General features: G+C 40.4%; 1 protein-coding gene across 1 annotated transcript; it reads left to right on the top strand.

The window, feature by feature from the left end:
* The first annotated feature begins 223 nt into the window (after window positions 1-223).
* On the top strand, window positions 224-9,831 carry LOC141661025 (uncharacterized). Its single transcript, XM_074468005.1, has 3 exons — window positions 224-230; window positions 8,943-9,187; window positions 9,264-9,831. Exons 1-3 carry the CDS (start codon window positions 224-226, stop codon window positions 9,813-9,815), a joined length of 804 nt encoding a protein of 267 aa, XP_074324106.1. The 3' UTR covers window positions 9,816-9,831.
* Window positions 9,832-13,859: the final 4,028 nt, after the last annotated feature.

Raw genomic sequence — 13,859 nt, 5'->3', positions numbered from 1 at the left:
CACGGTGTCCCCTCGGCGGAATCCCCAGAGAGGCTGGAAGGCGCCTGTAGCAGCAGCAGCAGCAGGAGCAGCAACAGTAATAGGAGCACTATGGCCCTCAGCTCCCTCAGTTGAAGCCTCCCCCATGGGCTCCTTGTGTTTCCTCAAAAAGATAGGCTCCGTGGTCTTTCCTCGAGTGTCCAGGCCTGCAAGGCGAGCTTTTTTCATTCTAGTAGTCTCTTCAATGGGAGGTACATTATCCTCGTTGATCTCCTTAGCAGTTGCAAAACAAGACAAAAAACAAAATAAGTGGTGTTAATAATGCATGAAATGAAATAAAATTGAGAAGGGAAGAAAAATACCCTGTTGAGAAACAGAGGATAGTCCCACATGAATGAGGGAGAACTCCTCTAAGAGAGTCCAGCTGGTAGTAGTGCCGTCATCCCGAGTAAGCTCATTATAAATAGTAGTTTCCTCGAAAGTTAAGTGAATGGATTTGAGGCTACCATCACTAACCTTCCCGAAGGAAGATCTGAAGAGTGTGCCGCAGTCGCCATTCTCCCAACGTAACCCGACAAAACTATTCCTCCAATTTTGGTTGTTATCGGGAATGGAGGCGCTGTTAAAGAGATGCTTACATTAGGGCCTTTGCTTAACATAGACTCAACCACAAATACTGGAAGAGCTATTATAACACCGAAAGACCTTCCTAAAAACAGCTACAGAAAGGGGAAAACCTTCCCTAAGGCAGCAGACCATAAAACATAAAATGTTCCTCCAAGCGTTTGGAGGAAGCTGACATGGGTTAATTTATAAATCAGCTAGAAGATGAGGAATGAAGGGATGGAAAGGAAACCTAAGCCCAACATTAAGGGCATATGTATAAATAAAGAGAGTGTCGGGTTTCTAGTGGCAAGCACGGTCACCACCAGAAACTGGAAATAATCTAAGAGGAGGAAGAACGTTATAACGTGCATTTAATTTATCGAAATCAATATTGTGCCAAGTGTTACAATGATTAAAAGAATCGAGATGAGCAGTAGAGGGATATTCATCCCCCCTAGTATTAATCATATCGATTAAAGACATGTATGAAGAACGGATCTCGATATCCTTACCTCGTTTTGAAGCCGAGGCTATCTTGGCCGCCCTCTCGGAATTCTTGTCAGCCATTAGTAAAGCTGGAAAGAGCCTGAAACCTTGAAAGGAGGGAGGCTGGAAAACTAAGGGAGGGAAGTTGAGAGAGGAGGAGGTTAGAAAGCTTGAGAAGGGATGTGTGAAATGAAGAGTGGAGAGTGTGAATGAAAGCACACTCCTCCCACCTTTATATATGAGAAGAAAGAGGAAATTGGGCCTAGAAAAGCCCATTTGGGCCTAACTTCAGGAACATTCTGGAATACTCCACCAAGTACTTGAAAGGATTTTAGTGCATATTTGAGAAAGTTCTGGAAGAATCCATAAATTAAGGAAAAATTACATAAAAAACCTCAAAATTCCAGAAGATTCTAGAACTTTGGTTTAGAAAAGGGGACCAGCCCAAGAATTATTGGGCCTATGGAAAAGCCCAGTTCAGAAAAAAGGTCCAATTAAGAATCTAAGCCCAGAAAAGGGCCCAGTTAATTAGAGAATTAGGACCCAGAATATTGTTTATTGAAGCCCAGCAAAAAACAGTGGGCCCAAAGGACAGCCCAATAAAACAGCCCAGAAAAAGGGCCAATTAGTTGAAAAATCTAGGCCCAAATCAAGAACCCAAATTGAAAGCCCAGAACTAGGGGCCCAATTGAAAGGCCTGTAAAAAAAACCCAGTTTAAATGGGCCCAAGTTTTAACCCATTAAAAAGTTGGCCCAAAAGAATCCAATTCATGGGCCCAAGTTCAGGATGGAAGAAATTTAGCCCAGATTTAAGGGCCCAAATCCAAGTATATGCAAAAAAATAAACATATGTATATTCCTGACCCAATTCGATCAAGAATAGCATTATATTCCTGGTCGAATGACCTGAGGTCGAAACCCTGTCGATCAGGGGTAAAAAACGACCTTAATTCGACCAGAACCAGGACCAATTCGACCAGAAAATGTGAAAAATTCCTGGTCGAAATCCTCGAGCTCGAATTATCGTCGACCTGGGCAACCAAAGGGGGTTAATTCGGTCAAAAATGAAGATCCTGACCGAAAATCCTGACCAAAACAGAAATTTCCTACTCGAAAATCTTCTGCTCAAAAATTCAAAAAAAATAAAATAAAATAAATAAATATAGGAAAAAATCATGGCCGAAATTCGACCAGGAATTGAGATCGAATGATTCTTGCTCGAAAGCCTGTCGACTAGGGTACATCAAAGGCTAATTCGACCAGGATCCTGGTCGAACAGGATTCCTGGTCGAGCCAGGTACAAAAAAAAAGAAAAAAGAGAAAAAAAAAGGGAGGAAAAAAGATGGGAAAAATTTGTTTCCTGAAAAAGAATTTTAAAAATTCTTGAAAAATAAGGAAATCCCTTAAAATATTTTCTGAAAAATGGTAATATTTTCAGAAATTAAGGGAAAAATCCAGAAAATAAGGAAAAATCCCAGAATTAAGGGAAAAATTCCTGGAAATTAAGGATAAATCCCAGAAATTAAGGGAAAAATCCAGAAAATTAAGGAAAAATCTCAGAATTAAGGGAAAAATTCCTGGACATTAAGGAAAAGTCCCAAAGTTAAGGGAAAAATTCGTGGACATTAAGGTAATTCATGAATAAAAGGAATAAAAAGAAGCCTTGTAAATGTGTAGGTCGCTCCACACTTTAAGCAAAAATGATACCCTGTAAGGGAACAAATGAACCTAACTTCTGCGAAACCTAGTCTCTGTTTCCCAAAAGTTGGGGGGCAAATGATAGGGATAAATAAATCCTGATTATGTAATTAGATATTACATTGATTATACAAGATTTGGGCTGTGAAGCCCAATAAGAAGATGTATGATATTCAGACAAAAAAGGTTAACACATTGATCAGGCCTGATGGACCAGATCAGGCCTGATGGAACAAAGAAGGCCCAAAACCCTAATTATTAATTAATTTCGTAATTAATTAATAAGGGAGAAAAAACAACTATTAAGATAAGTCCTAGTGGGGATATAAATCCTTGTAGATTGGCCTCCAAGGGACCTGATGGGATAAGGAATCAGCTTCCTACTTCCTAGGACTTCAAATTCCATTCTAATTCAGAGACTTGCCCATCAAGTCTCCTAACCCAAGTCCAATTCAAGGACTCCCACATCTATATAAGGGGTTTCACCCCACAAATCAGAACTACGTTATTTGACTTGATCCTTGGCAATCAGCAAGGTACGTAGGCATCTTGTTAGGGCAGATTGAGTCACGAAATATAAGAACAGTCAAATCGAGCCTCGAAGCTCACGTTCCTCAGTAATAAATACAACAATTATATATATTAGTTTTTAATCCATAACAATTTCCTTTCCATTATTACAATTCATATAGATACATAAGTCTGGAGCATCAAAAGTTGAAAGCCTAGCCGATTGGTAATTCCTACCTCAGCTACTGCGGCATCAACGCCTCCAGAAAACTGCGGAACATTTCCTAACCGCTTGCGAATTGGGAGCTTGGTCCTGTTCATCTTTTCTATATGTTGTTGTGTGATGAAAGAAGAAAGCAAGGGTGAGCGACAAGCCCACCGAAATAATATGTATAACAATTAACAATATATGAACATTCTCATAGTACTCATGAAAGTCTTGGTCAAGAAGAAATGAACCAAGTTTGATATCTTAACGCGACCAAGTCGTAAAATATTCAGTATATATGTACATATACTTTTCAAAATCTTGGAAGTCCTCTTCCATGCATAATATACACAGAGTTCCAGTTTATAATTGTATAAAAATATTGTTGCAAGGTGATCTCATATATCTAACCTTGTCTCAACATTTTTCTGAAAATATTTGTCATGCATAAGATAATCATTTACTAGATATAAGTTGAAAAGATGAACTTACAAGATACTCCAATATACTTATATCTTTTCCGAATACTACTCGAACTACCACCGTTCAAGCTATAATCAGTTTCAAAAGTTCATCACATAGATGAGACACAAGATAAGATTTGAATAGATTCAATCTTTGAAATATCATTCAAAAGAAATGAAGTTACGAGATACTTCATTTAAGTCCCGATATATGTATACACCTATATATATATATATCTCATACATTCCCTGAAAACCTCTGTCATGAAAAGTATGAACAGAGTTACAATATCCAATGAATTTGGAAGAAATGAATTTTGGCATAAACCTGATATCTTGCTGATCAGGCAAAGATATCAATAAGTAACCTTTTCTACTAGTAGATGGACGAATTCCCCACTGGTCATCACCCTGGCCGCATTAGGACCTATGCTGGACTGCCACTCAGCCACTTACGCATCGATGGACTCCCACTGAGCCACTTACACTTTCATGGACGCCCACTGAGCCCATGTTGCTTAGTCCGACTCAAATAGATGGACTTACTTCCCCAACGTTGGGAAAGTAATCAAAATGTTTTCTCAAAACATCAATCTCGTTGTGAATATAAAATACACCACAGAGTCGGATCCCTCAGGTTTTGAGCGAGTACTTAAATCCCCTTCGAAAGGAAGATTTTAAATATAAAAAAATGAGTTTTGGGATCCGCTCTAACTTTTAAAAAAAATCATTTTGAAGACTCGAAAACATTTTTAAGAATGTTTGGAGTAATGCTGATTTAATGAAATAAATGAGTCCCAATATATTAGGAAATATCTGAATATTATTATTTAAATAATATCCCCATAAGGATAATCTTTATAAAAAAAATTTGAAGTAGAAGTTTTTAAAACTCATACTTGAAATGAATAATAGATAACCAGAGATATACTTATACGAAAGTACGATCTTTATTTGAATAATCGAAAATAAGTTTGATTATCGAAACATTATTCTTTAATAAAATAAAGAATATTATTTAATAAATAAGCGGAGTCATAAGTCCTCGAATGGATATTCAAAATAATATTCATGAAATAAAATAAACGGAGTCATAAGTCCTCAAATGAATATTCAAACTAATATTCATTAATTAAAATAAACGGAGTCATAAGTCCTCAAATGAATATTCAAACTAATATTCATTAATTAAAATAAAGTTATCGAATAAACCTTATTCGATTAATAGTTTTGAAAACTATATCTATATATATATATAAAATATATATATAATATACTCGGGAACATCGACTCCCGGTTTAGAAAATGTTCACCTTTGGGTCCCCTATACTAAGGGTATACGCAACTACTGCTTATCTCTAGCATAGGTATTATGCAGCTTATAAGCATTTGAATCAATAATTAGATATCAAGATTACGAAACAGGCATGCATATATACCATATCAGCATTGTTATGGATAAAAAGCTAAGGTTATTATTTGCTGTATTTATTACTAAGATTCGGGAGCTCAAGGCCTTTAATGGCTGCTCTCGTGCTTCGTGACTCAATCTGCCTTTACGAGATGCCTACGTATCTCTGTGAATTAGAGAATCAAGCCAAAAAACGTAGTTCTGATCTGTGGGGTGAGACCCCTTATATAGATGTTGGTGGTCCTCGAATTGGACTTGGTATAGGAGACTTGGTGGGCAAGTCTCATAATTAGAATGGACTTTGGAGTCCTAGATAGTAGGAAACTGATTCCTTATCCTTTTAGGTCCCCTTGAGGCTTATCTATAAGGATTTATATCCTTATCAGGACTCTTCTCAACAACTGATTTTTCCCTTATTAATTAATTACAAAATTAATTAATAATCAGGGCTTTTGGGCCATTTTTATTCGACCAGACCTGATCTGGTCCATCAGGCTTAACCTTTCTGGTCTGAATATCAAACATCTTCTTATTGGGTCTAGCAGCCCATTATCAGGATTTATTTATCCCTATCATTTGCCCCCCAACTTTTGGGAAACATTGACTATGTTTCGCAGAAGTTAAGTCTATTCATTCCCTTACAGGGTTTCGTTCTTGCGTAAAGTGTGGAGCGACCTACACGTTTACAACGAATTTTTCCTTTTATTTAGGAATTATTTTGATTTCCAGGAATTTTTCCCTTATTTCCGGGATTTTTCCCTAATTTCTGGAATTTTCCCTAATTTTTCTGGGATTTTTCCTTATTTTTCTGGGATTTATCCTTAATTTCTGGATTTTTCCCTTAATTTTTGGATTTTTCCCTTAATTTCTGGGATTTATCCTTAATTTCTGGATTTTTCCCTTAATTTCTGGGATTTATCCTTAATTTCTGGATTTTTCCCTTATTTTCTGGGATTTATCCTTAATTTCTGGATTTTTCCCTTAATTTTCTGGGATTTATCCTTAATTTCTGGATTTTTCCCTTAATTTCTGGATTTTTCCCTTAATTTCTGGGATTTATCCTTAATTTCTGGAATTTTCCCTTAATTTCTGGGATTTATCCTTAATTTCTGGATTTTTCCCTTATTTTCTGGGATTTATCCTTAATTTCTGGATTTTTCCCTTAATTTCTGGGATTTATCCTTAATTTCTGGATTTATTCCTTATTTCTGAAAACATTAACATTTTTCAGAAACTATTTAAGGAATTTCCTTATTTTTTTGTAATTTTCCAGGATTTTTTCTTCCCTTTTTCTTCCTTTTTTCTCTCTTCTCTCTTTTTTTTTTTTTTTTTTATACAATTTTCGACCAGGAATCCATTCGACCAGGATCCTGGTCGAATTAGCCTTTGTTGTGCCTTGGTCGAAGGGAATTCGAGGAGGATACATTCGACCTCACTTCCTGGTCGAATTTCGACCAGGATTTTTGCTTTGTATTTTATTATTTTTTTTATTTTTTCGAGCAGAAATCTTCGACTAGGAATTTTCGTCCCTTTCGGTCAGGATCCCTGTGTTTCTGACCGAATTAACCACCTTCCTTGCCTTGGTCGAAGCTATTTCGAGCAGGATTGGTTCGGCCAGGATTCCTTCGTATTTCTTGGTCGAACGGGTCTAAATCCTGATCGAATTAAGTCTGGTTTTGAGCCTTGATCGAATTCTATTCGACCTTAAGCATTTCGATCAGGAATTCTTATGATTTCTGGTTGAGCTGGGTCAAGAAGCAGGGTTAAAAACTATTCCGGTATTTTCGACCAAGAATTTTGGTCAGAATTTTTTCTTGACCGAATTAGCCCCTTTTTTCAGCCCTGGTCGAAGGAAATTCTACCTCAATTCATTCGACTAGGATTTTAAGGCAAGTCCTGATCGAATTGGGTAAAGGGTACCAACTTTTTATTTCTAACTTTCCTGGGCCTCTATCTTGGGCCATCCCTTTTTCTGATTAGATTTTCTTGGGCCAACCCTTTAGTGGGTTTTAATCCTGGGCCCATTCCCTAATAAATCTGGGTTTTCCCTTTTGGGCCTTTGATTTTCAACTAATTGGGCCCTTTTCTGGGCTAGTTTTATTGGGCTAATCTTTGGGCCCTCTGTTTTTAACTGGGCTTTTCTTTCACCCCTCTTAAAAAGGTATTTGGGCCTCAAACATGGCTTTTAAACCTGGGCCTTAGTTCTGGGCCTTTATCTTTAAGCCCAAATTCCAGGTTCTTCTAAGGTTTTTCTGGATTCTTCTAGAATCTTTTAAAAATTAAAATTTTTCACTTGGTTTTTCCAGGAACTTCTTGGATAGTTCCAGAACCTTCTAAGTTTTGGGCCCAAATGGGCTTTTTAAGGCCCATTATCCCCCTTCCTTGGCTATATAAAGGTGGGGTGAGAGTTTGATTTCTCCACACCTCTCATTTCACCTCTCTACTCATTCTACAACTTCTCCTCATCCTTCCTCCAACTTCCTAACCTTTCCTCTCTCAAATCCCCTCCCTTAGTTTTCCAACCTCTCCTTCAGGCTTTTTCTAGCTTACTAATGGCTGACAAGAATTCTGAGAGGGCGGCAAAGATAGCCTCGGCTTCAAAATGAGGTAAGGATATCGATATTCGTTCTTCGTATATGTCTTTAATCGATATGATTAACACTAGGGGGGATGAATATCCCTCCACTGCACATCTCGACTCTTTTAATCATTGTAATACTTGGCACAACATAGACTTCAATAAACTAAATGCTCGTTATAACGTCCTTCCTCCTCTTAGATTAGTTCCAGTCTCTGGTGGTGATCGTACTTGCCACTGGAGACCCGATACTCTTTTCATTTACACAGATGCCCTTAATGCTGGGCTTAGGTTTCCTTTTCACCCCTTTATTCCTCATCTTTTGGCTGATTTACAAATCAACCCGTGTCAGCTTCCTCCAAACGCCTGGAGGAACATTCTATGTTTTATGGTCTGCTGTCTTAGGGAGGGCTTTCCTCTTTCTGTAGCTGTTTTTAGGAAAGTCTTTCAGTGTTACAATAGTTCTTCCAATATCCGCGGCTGGGTCTATGTCAAGCAAAGGCCCAAAAGCAAACATATCTTTAACAGTGCCTCTATTCCTGATAATAATCAAAATTGGAGGAATAGTTTCGTCGGGTTACGTTGGGAGAATGGTGACTGGGGCACACTTTTTCGATCTTCTTTTGGGAAGGTCAGTGATGGTAGCCTCAAATCCATTCACTTAACTCCTGAAGAAACTATTATTTATAATGGGCTTACTCAGGACGATGGCTCGACCACCAGCTGGACTCTCTTAGAGGAGTTTTCCCTGATTCATGTGGGACTATCCTCTGTTTCTCAACAGGGTATTTTTCTTCCCTTCTCAATTTTACTTCATTTCATGCATTATTAACTTCACTTATTTTGTCCTTTGCTTTGTTTCAGCTGCTAAGGAGATTAACGAGGACAATGTTCCTTTGGTTGAGGAAACAGCTAGGATGAAGAAAGCTCAGCTCGCAGGCCTAGACACCCGGGGAAAGGCCACGGAGCCTATCTTTTTGAAGAAGCACAAAGAGCCTATAGGGGAGGCCTCAACTGAAGGAGCTGGAGGCCATGGTACTCCTATCACTGCTGCTGCCCCTACTGCTGCTGCCACAGGCGCCTTTCAGCCTCTCTGGGGATTCCGCCGAGGGGACACCGTAGTTGGTTCCACGAAACATGCTTGGGATTGGTCTTACCATAGCGTGACCCCCAAGGATTTTACTGATGTGGTGGCCACCCCTGATCTTGAGAGGATCAAGCTCATGGGAGCTCAGTCTCTGGCTTCGGTATGCCTTCTCTTTTTTGAACTTATTTTTCGTTCTTGTAGCATTGCCTTATACTTTGTTAATTGCTTTGTTTCAGTCTAACGCCTATTTTCAAGGCGCTGTGAGGCAAGCCGAATCATGGAAGCGGGCTTCTGATAAGGCCGATAATGCCCTCAGGAGGCAACAGAAGAAGTATGCTACCCTGGAGAAGAAGCTCAAGCGCAAGGAGGAAGAACTCGGAGAGTCTAACGCCGAGCTGGTGGTACTTCGGGCGGAGAAGGATAAAGCTATAGACAACTATCTGGACTCGGAGGAGTTTGCCCAATCCATGAGGATTAGGGATGATTCAGTCTTTCCCGAGTTTTTTAGGACTGGTTGGGACACGGCCCTTGGGACCGTGAACGAGGCTTGTCCTGATATTAACCTGGCGGACTACATCTGCCCTGATGACGAGGCTTTGCTACAGAGGTTTCGTACCCGAGTAGTTGTCTCGGACCATGTTCCTCAGGATCCACTCCTTCCTCCTCCCGAGTCTTCTTCCAGACCTGCTGAGGACGACAGCTCTTCCTCCTCCTCCGAGACGACAGAGACATCCAGCGAGAGTGGAGAGGACGATGATATGGATGCCGAGGGTACTTCAGCTCCTTAGAGCTTTTTCAGCCCTGCGTGGCTTTTTTTTTTTTATTTTCGAGACTTTATTTATCAAACTTTTGTAACATCTATCAGATCTATTTCATTTATCACCTTTTATGCTTGCATCCATGCATTTGATTTTTATTTGTTAGGCCACAAACATACTTTGAAGAACTTATGAATTTCATAAAATTTTCTGGGATTCGTCCCTTACACAAGTCGTAATAAATTTCGTAATAAAACTAAAACATATAAATCCTAAGCAAGCAAAGCTTCAAGGTGCTTTTCAACCTACTCGCCATCCTGACGAGTGAGAATCGTATCCGGCTTCCCTACACATAGTAAACCTTCAGGTTTTGTGCATGCCAAGTTCTCGGGACTTCAAAACCATCCATAGTCTCTAGCTTGTAGGTTCCTCTACCTTGAACACTCTTGACTCTGTACGGCCCTTCCCAATTCGGGGCAAGCTTCCCTTTTTGTCCTATACCAGATGCTTCTATCTTCCTCAAGATTAGATCGCCTTGTTTAAAAAACCTTTCTTTAACCCTTAGGTTGTAGTAGAATGAAGCTTTTTTCTGATATTCTACTATCTTTGCATGTGCTTTATCTCGCACTTCATCAATTAAATCCAGGGCTAATCTCTGCCCTTCCTCATTTTCTTTCTCATCGAAAGCCTGAATCCTTGGAGAGGAATGTGATATCTCCACGGGAACTACTGCTTCCGCCCCATATGCCAACATGAAAGGAGTTGCATCTGTCGTGACTCTACAAGTAGTCCTGTAGGCCCATAATATTGGAAGCATCTCATCTACCCAATTATTTCTTGACTTCTCGATCCTCTTCTTTAGTCCATCCAGGATTATCCGATTTGCTACCTCTGCTTGTCCATTGGCTTGCGGGTGAGCCACAGAGGTGAATCGTAACTCGATTTCATTTTCTTCACAATACTTCTTGAATTCCTCATTGTTGAATTGTGTTCCATTGTCAGTGACAAGGATACGGGGAATTCCATATCGGCACATAATGTTTTCCCACAGGAATTGTGCAACCTGCTTAGTAGTGATTTTGGCCAAGGGTTTGGCTTCAATCCACTTGGTGAAATAATCAATGGCTACAATCAGAAATTTCCTTTGTGCCGTGGCCATAGGAAAAGGCCCTAGAATATCCATCCCCCACATGGCAAAGGGAATAGGCGAGTTGATAGAGGTCAGCATCTCAGGGGGTTGTCTAACAATTGGTGCATGCTTCTGACAGTGGTCACACTTCTTTACATATTCTTTGGCATCAACCATCATTTCTGGCCAATAGAAGCCTAAACGAGTTATCTTATGAGCCAAGGCCCTGCCCCCCAAGTGTTGTCCACAAATACCTTCATGCACTTCTTCAAGAGCCAAGCGTGCCTCATCGGGCCTGAGACACCTCAAGTAGGGAACCACGAAAGATCTTTTGTAAAGAATCCCATCTATCAAAGAGTATCTTAGTGCCCGAACAGTTAACTTCCGTGCTTCAGTTGCATCACTTGGCAACCAACCAGTCTGAATGTGAGCCTTGATGGGATCAATCCATGACGTCCCCAAGCCTATGGGAGCCACTAGCTTAACATCTATGCTCCGTGTCTTCAAAACACGGAAGTACACACTTCCTGAACTTTCTTCAATCTCAGACGAAGCGAACTTTGATAGCGCATCCGCCTTAACATTTTCTTCCCTTGGAATGTGTTCAACATGGCATTCATTAAATTGGGTCATCACAGCCCTTACTAGGCGGACATACTTAGCCATCGTATCATCCCTTGCCTCAAATTCTCCCTTTACCTGGGATATGATCAGCTTCGAGTCTCCACGGACCTTTAAGTTTTTGACTCTAAGTGTCCCAGCTAGACCAAGGCCAGCTATCAGGGCTTCATACTCTGCCTCATTGTTTGTGGTTGGAAAATCTAACTTCATAGCATACTCAATTAAGAACCCATCAGGGCTTTGCAAAACCATCCCTGCTCCACTGGAATTTGTTTTTGATGCTCCATCAAAATAGAGAACCCAATATTCTTTCTCCTTGTCATTCTTCTCCATGTCCCCATTGTCGACTCTCTTGTCTTGAGGTATGGTATCTTCCTGCCCCCCGACTTCTTGGTTGGGTATGGTACATTCCACCACGAAGTCAGCTAGTGCCTGGGCTTTTATGGCCGTACGTGGCTTATACTTGAGATCGAACTCTCCCAACTCTATTGCCCACTTAATCAGTCTCCCACTTGCCTTGGGACTGTGAATGATATTTCTCAGTGGCTGATTTGTTAGCACTTCAATTTGGTGAGCTTGAAAATAAGGACGCAGCTTTCTTGAAGCCATTACCAAGGCCAAAGCGAATTTCTCAATGGCTGAATAATTCAACTCAGCACCATGCAAAATTTTGCTGACATAGTACACGGGTTTCTGGACTTTCAGTTCCTCCTTAACCAACACCGCGCTCAAGGCGCTCTCTGAAACAGCCAAGTACAAGAATAAAACTTCATTCAGAACTGGCTTGGCCAACAACGGGGCCTGGCCCATATACTTCTTTAACTCTTCAAATGCCTTCTGATTTTCCTCACTCCATACGAAGTCTTTGATGTTCTTTAGTGACTTGAAAAATGACAAGCACTTGTCTCCTGACTTGGAGATGAATCGTCCTAATGCAGCAACCCTTCCTGTAAGCTTCTGAACATCCTTAACAGTTTTTGGTGGTTCCATGTCCAGGATTGCCTTTATCTTATCCGGGTTAGCCTCAATTCCCCTCTTTGAGACCATCAGTCCCAAGAATTTTCCAGATCCTACTCCGAAAGCACACTTCGTAGGATTCAACATCATCTTGTGGTACCTCAGGACCTCAAAAGCTTCCCTTAAATGGGCTATATGATCAGTCTTTACTAGACTCTTGACTAACATGTCATCAACATAGACTTCCATAGTCTTACCGATAAGATCCTTAAAAATTCTATTCACCAACCTTTGATAGGTGGCTCCTGCATTCTTGAGACCAAACGCCATAACAAGATAACAATAAACACCAAAGTCAGTGATAAATGATACCTTTGGAATGTCATCCTTATACATTTTGATCTGGTTGTATCCGCTAAACCCATCCATGAAACTCAGCATCTCATGTCCAGCGGTGGCATCAATCAAGGTATCAATTCTAGGCAGCGGAAAACAGTCTTTGGGGCATGCATCATTCAGATCGGTGAAGTCTATACACATCCTCCACTTTCCATTAGCCTTCTTTACCATTACAGAGTTTGCTAACCACTCCGGAAATTGAATCTCCTCAATGAAACCAGCCTCTAAGAGCTTTTCCACTTCCTGCCTTATAGCCTCTTGTCTTTCCGGGGCAAAATTTCTTTTCTTTTGTTTCACTGTCTTCCGGCTTGGATCCACGTTTAGCTTGTGAGTAATTAACTCCGGGTCTATGCCTGGCATATCAGCTGCTGACCATGCAAACACATCACTATTTTCTTGCAAAAATTTCACTAATTTCCCTCTAAGGGGCTCCTCTAACGTGGCTCCAATGAAAGTCGTCCTCTCAGGATTCTCGGGGTCTAAAGGAACCGAGACCAATTCTTCTGCTGGCCTTCCTCTATTCTCATCATTTTCTCGAACATCCATATCTTCAATAGGAAGAACCTGCCCCCCGACTCCATCTGCCCTCAAAGAGGCCACATAACAGCTTCTAGCCATTTTTTGATCTCCTCTTTCTTCTCCAATCCCGTTTCGGGTGGGAAACTTCATGACTGAGTGGTAGGAAGAGGGAACTGCCTTGAAGGCATGTATCCCTGTTCTTCCCATGATAGCATTATAAGTCGAACTAGCCTTTACCACCACGAAATCCAGCATCTGCGTTGCTTGCCTTGGCTCCGTACCTATGGTGGTTGGCAATTTAATTATCCCTTCCACAGGACATTCTACTCCAGCAAATCCATATATCGGCATGTCGGTTGGTGTTAACTGGGAGTCGTTATACCCCATCCTTAGAAAGGTGTCGTGGAGCAAGATATCCACAGAAGCACCATTATCCACAAGGACCCTCT

This window comes from Apium graveolens, chromosome 5 (assembly GCF_009905375.1).
Source record: "Apium graveolens cultivar Ventura chromosome 5, ASM990537v1, whole genome shotgun sequence".
Taxonomy (NCBI): Eukaryota; Viridiplantae; Streptophyta; class Magnoliopsida; order Apiales; family Apiaceae; genus Apium; species Apium graveolens.
This window is presented reverse-complemented; position numbering and strand designations above follow the sequence as displayed.

Coding starts and splice junctions, on each gene's coding strand:
- LOC141661025 (XM_074468005.1), top strand. Junction 9,188..9,263: donor GAGCTCAGTCTCTGGCTTCG/GTATGCCTTCTC, acceptor GCTTTGTTTCAG/TCTAACGCCTATTTTCAAGG.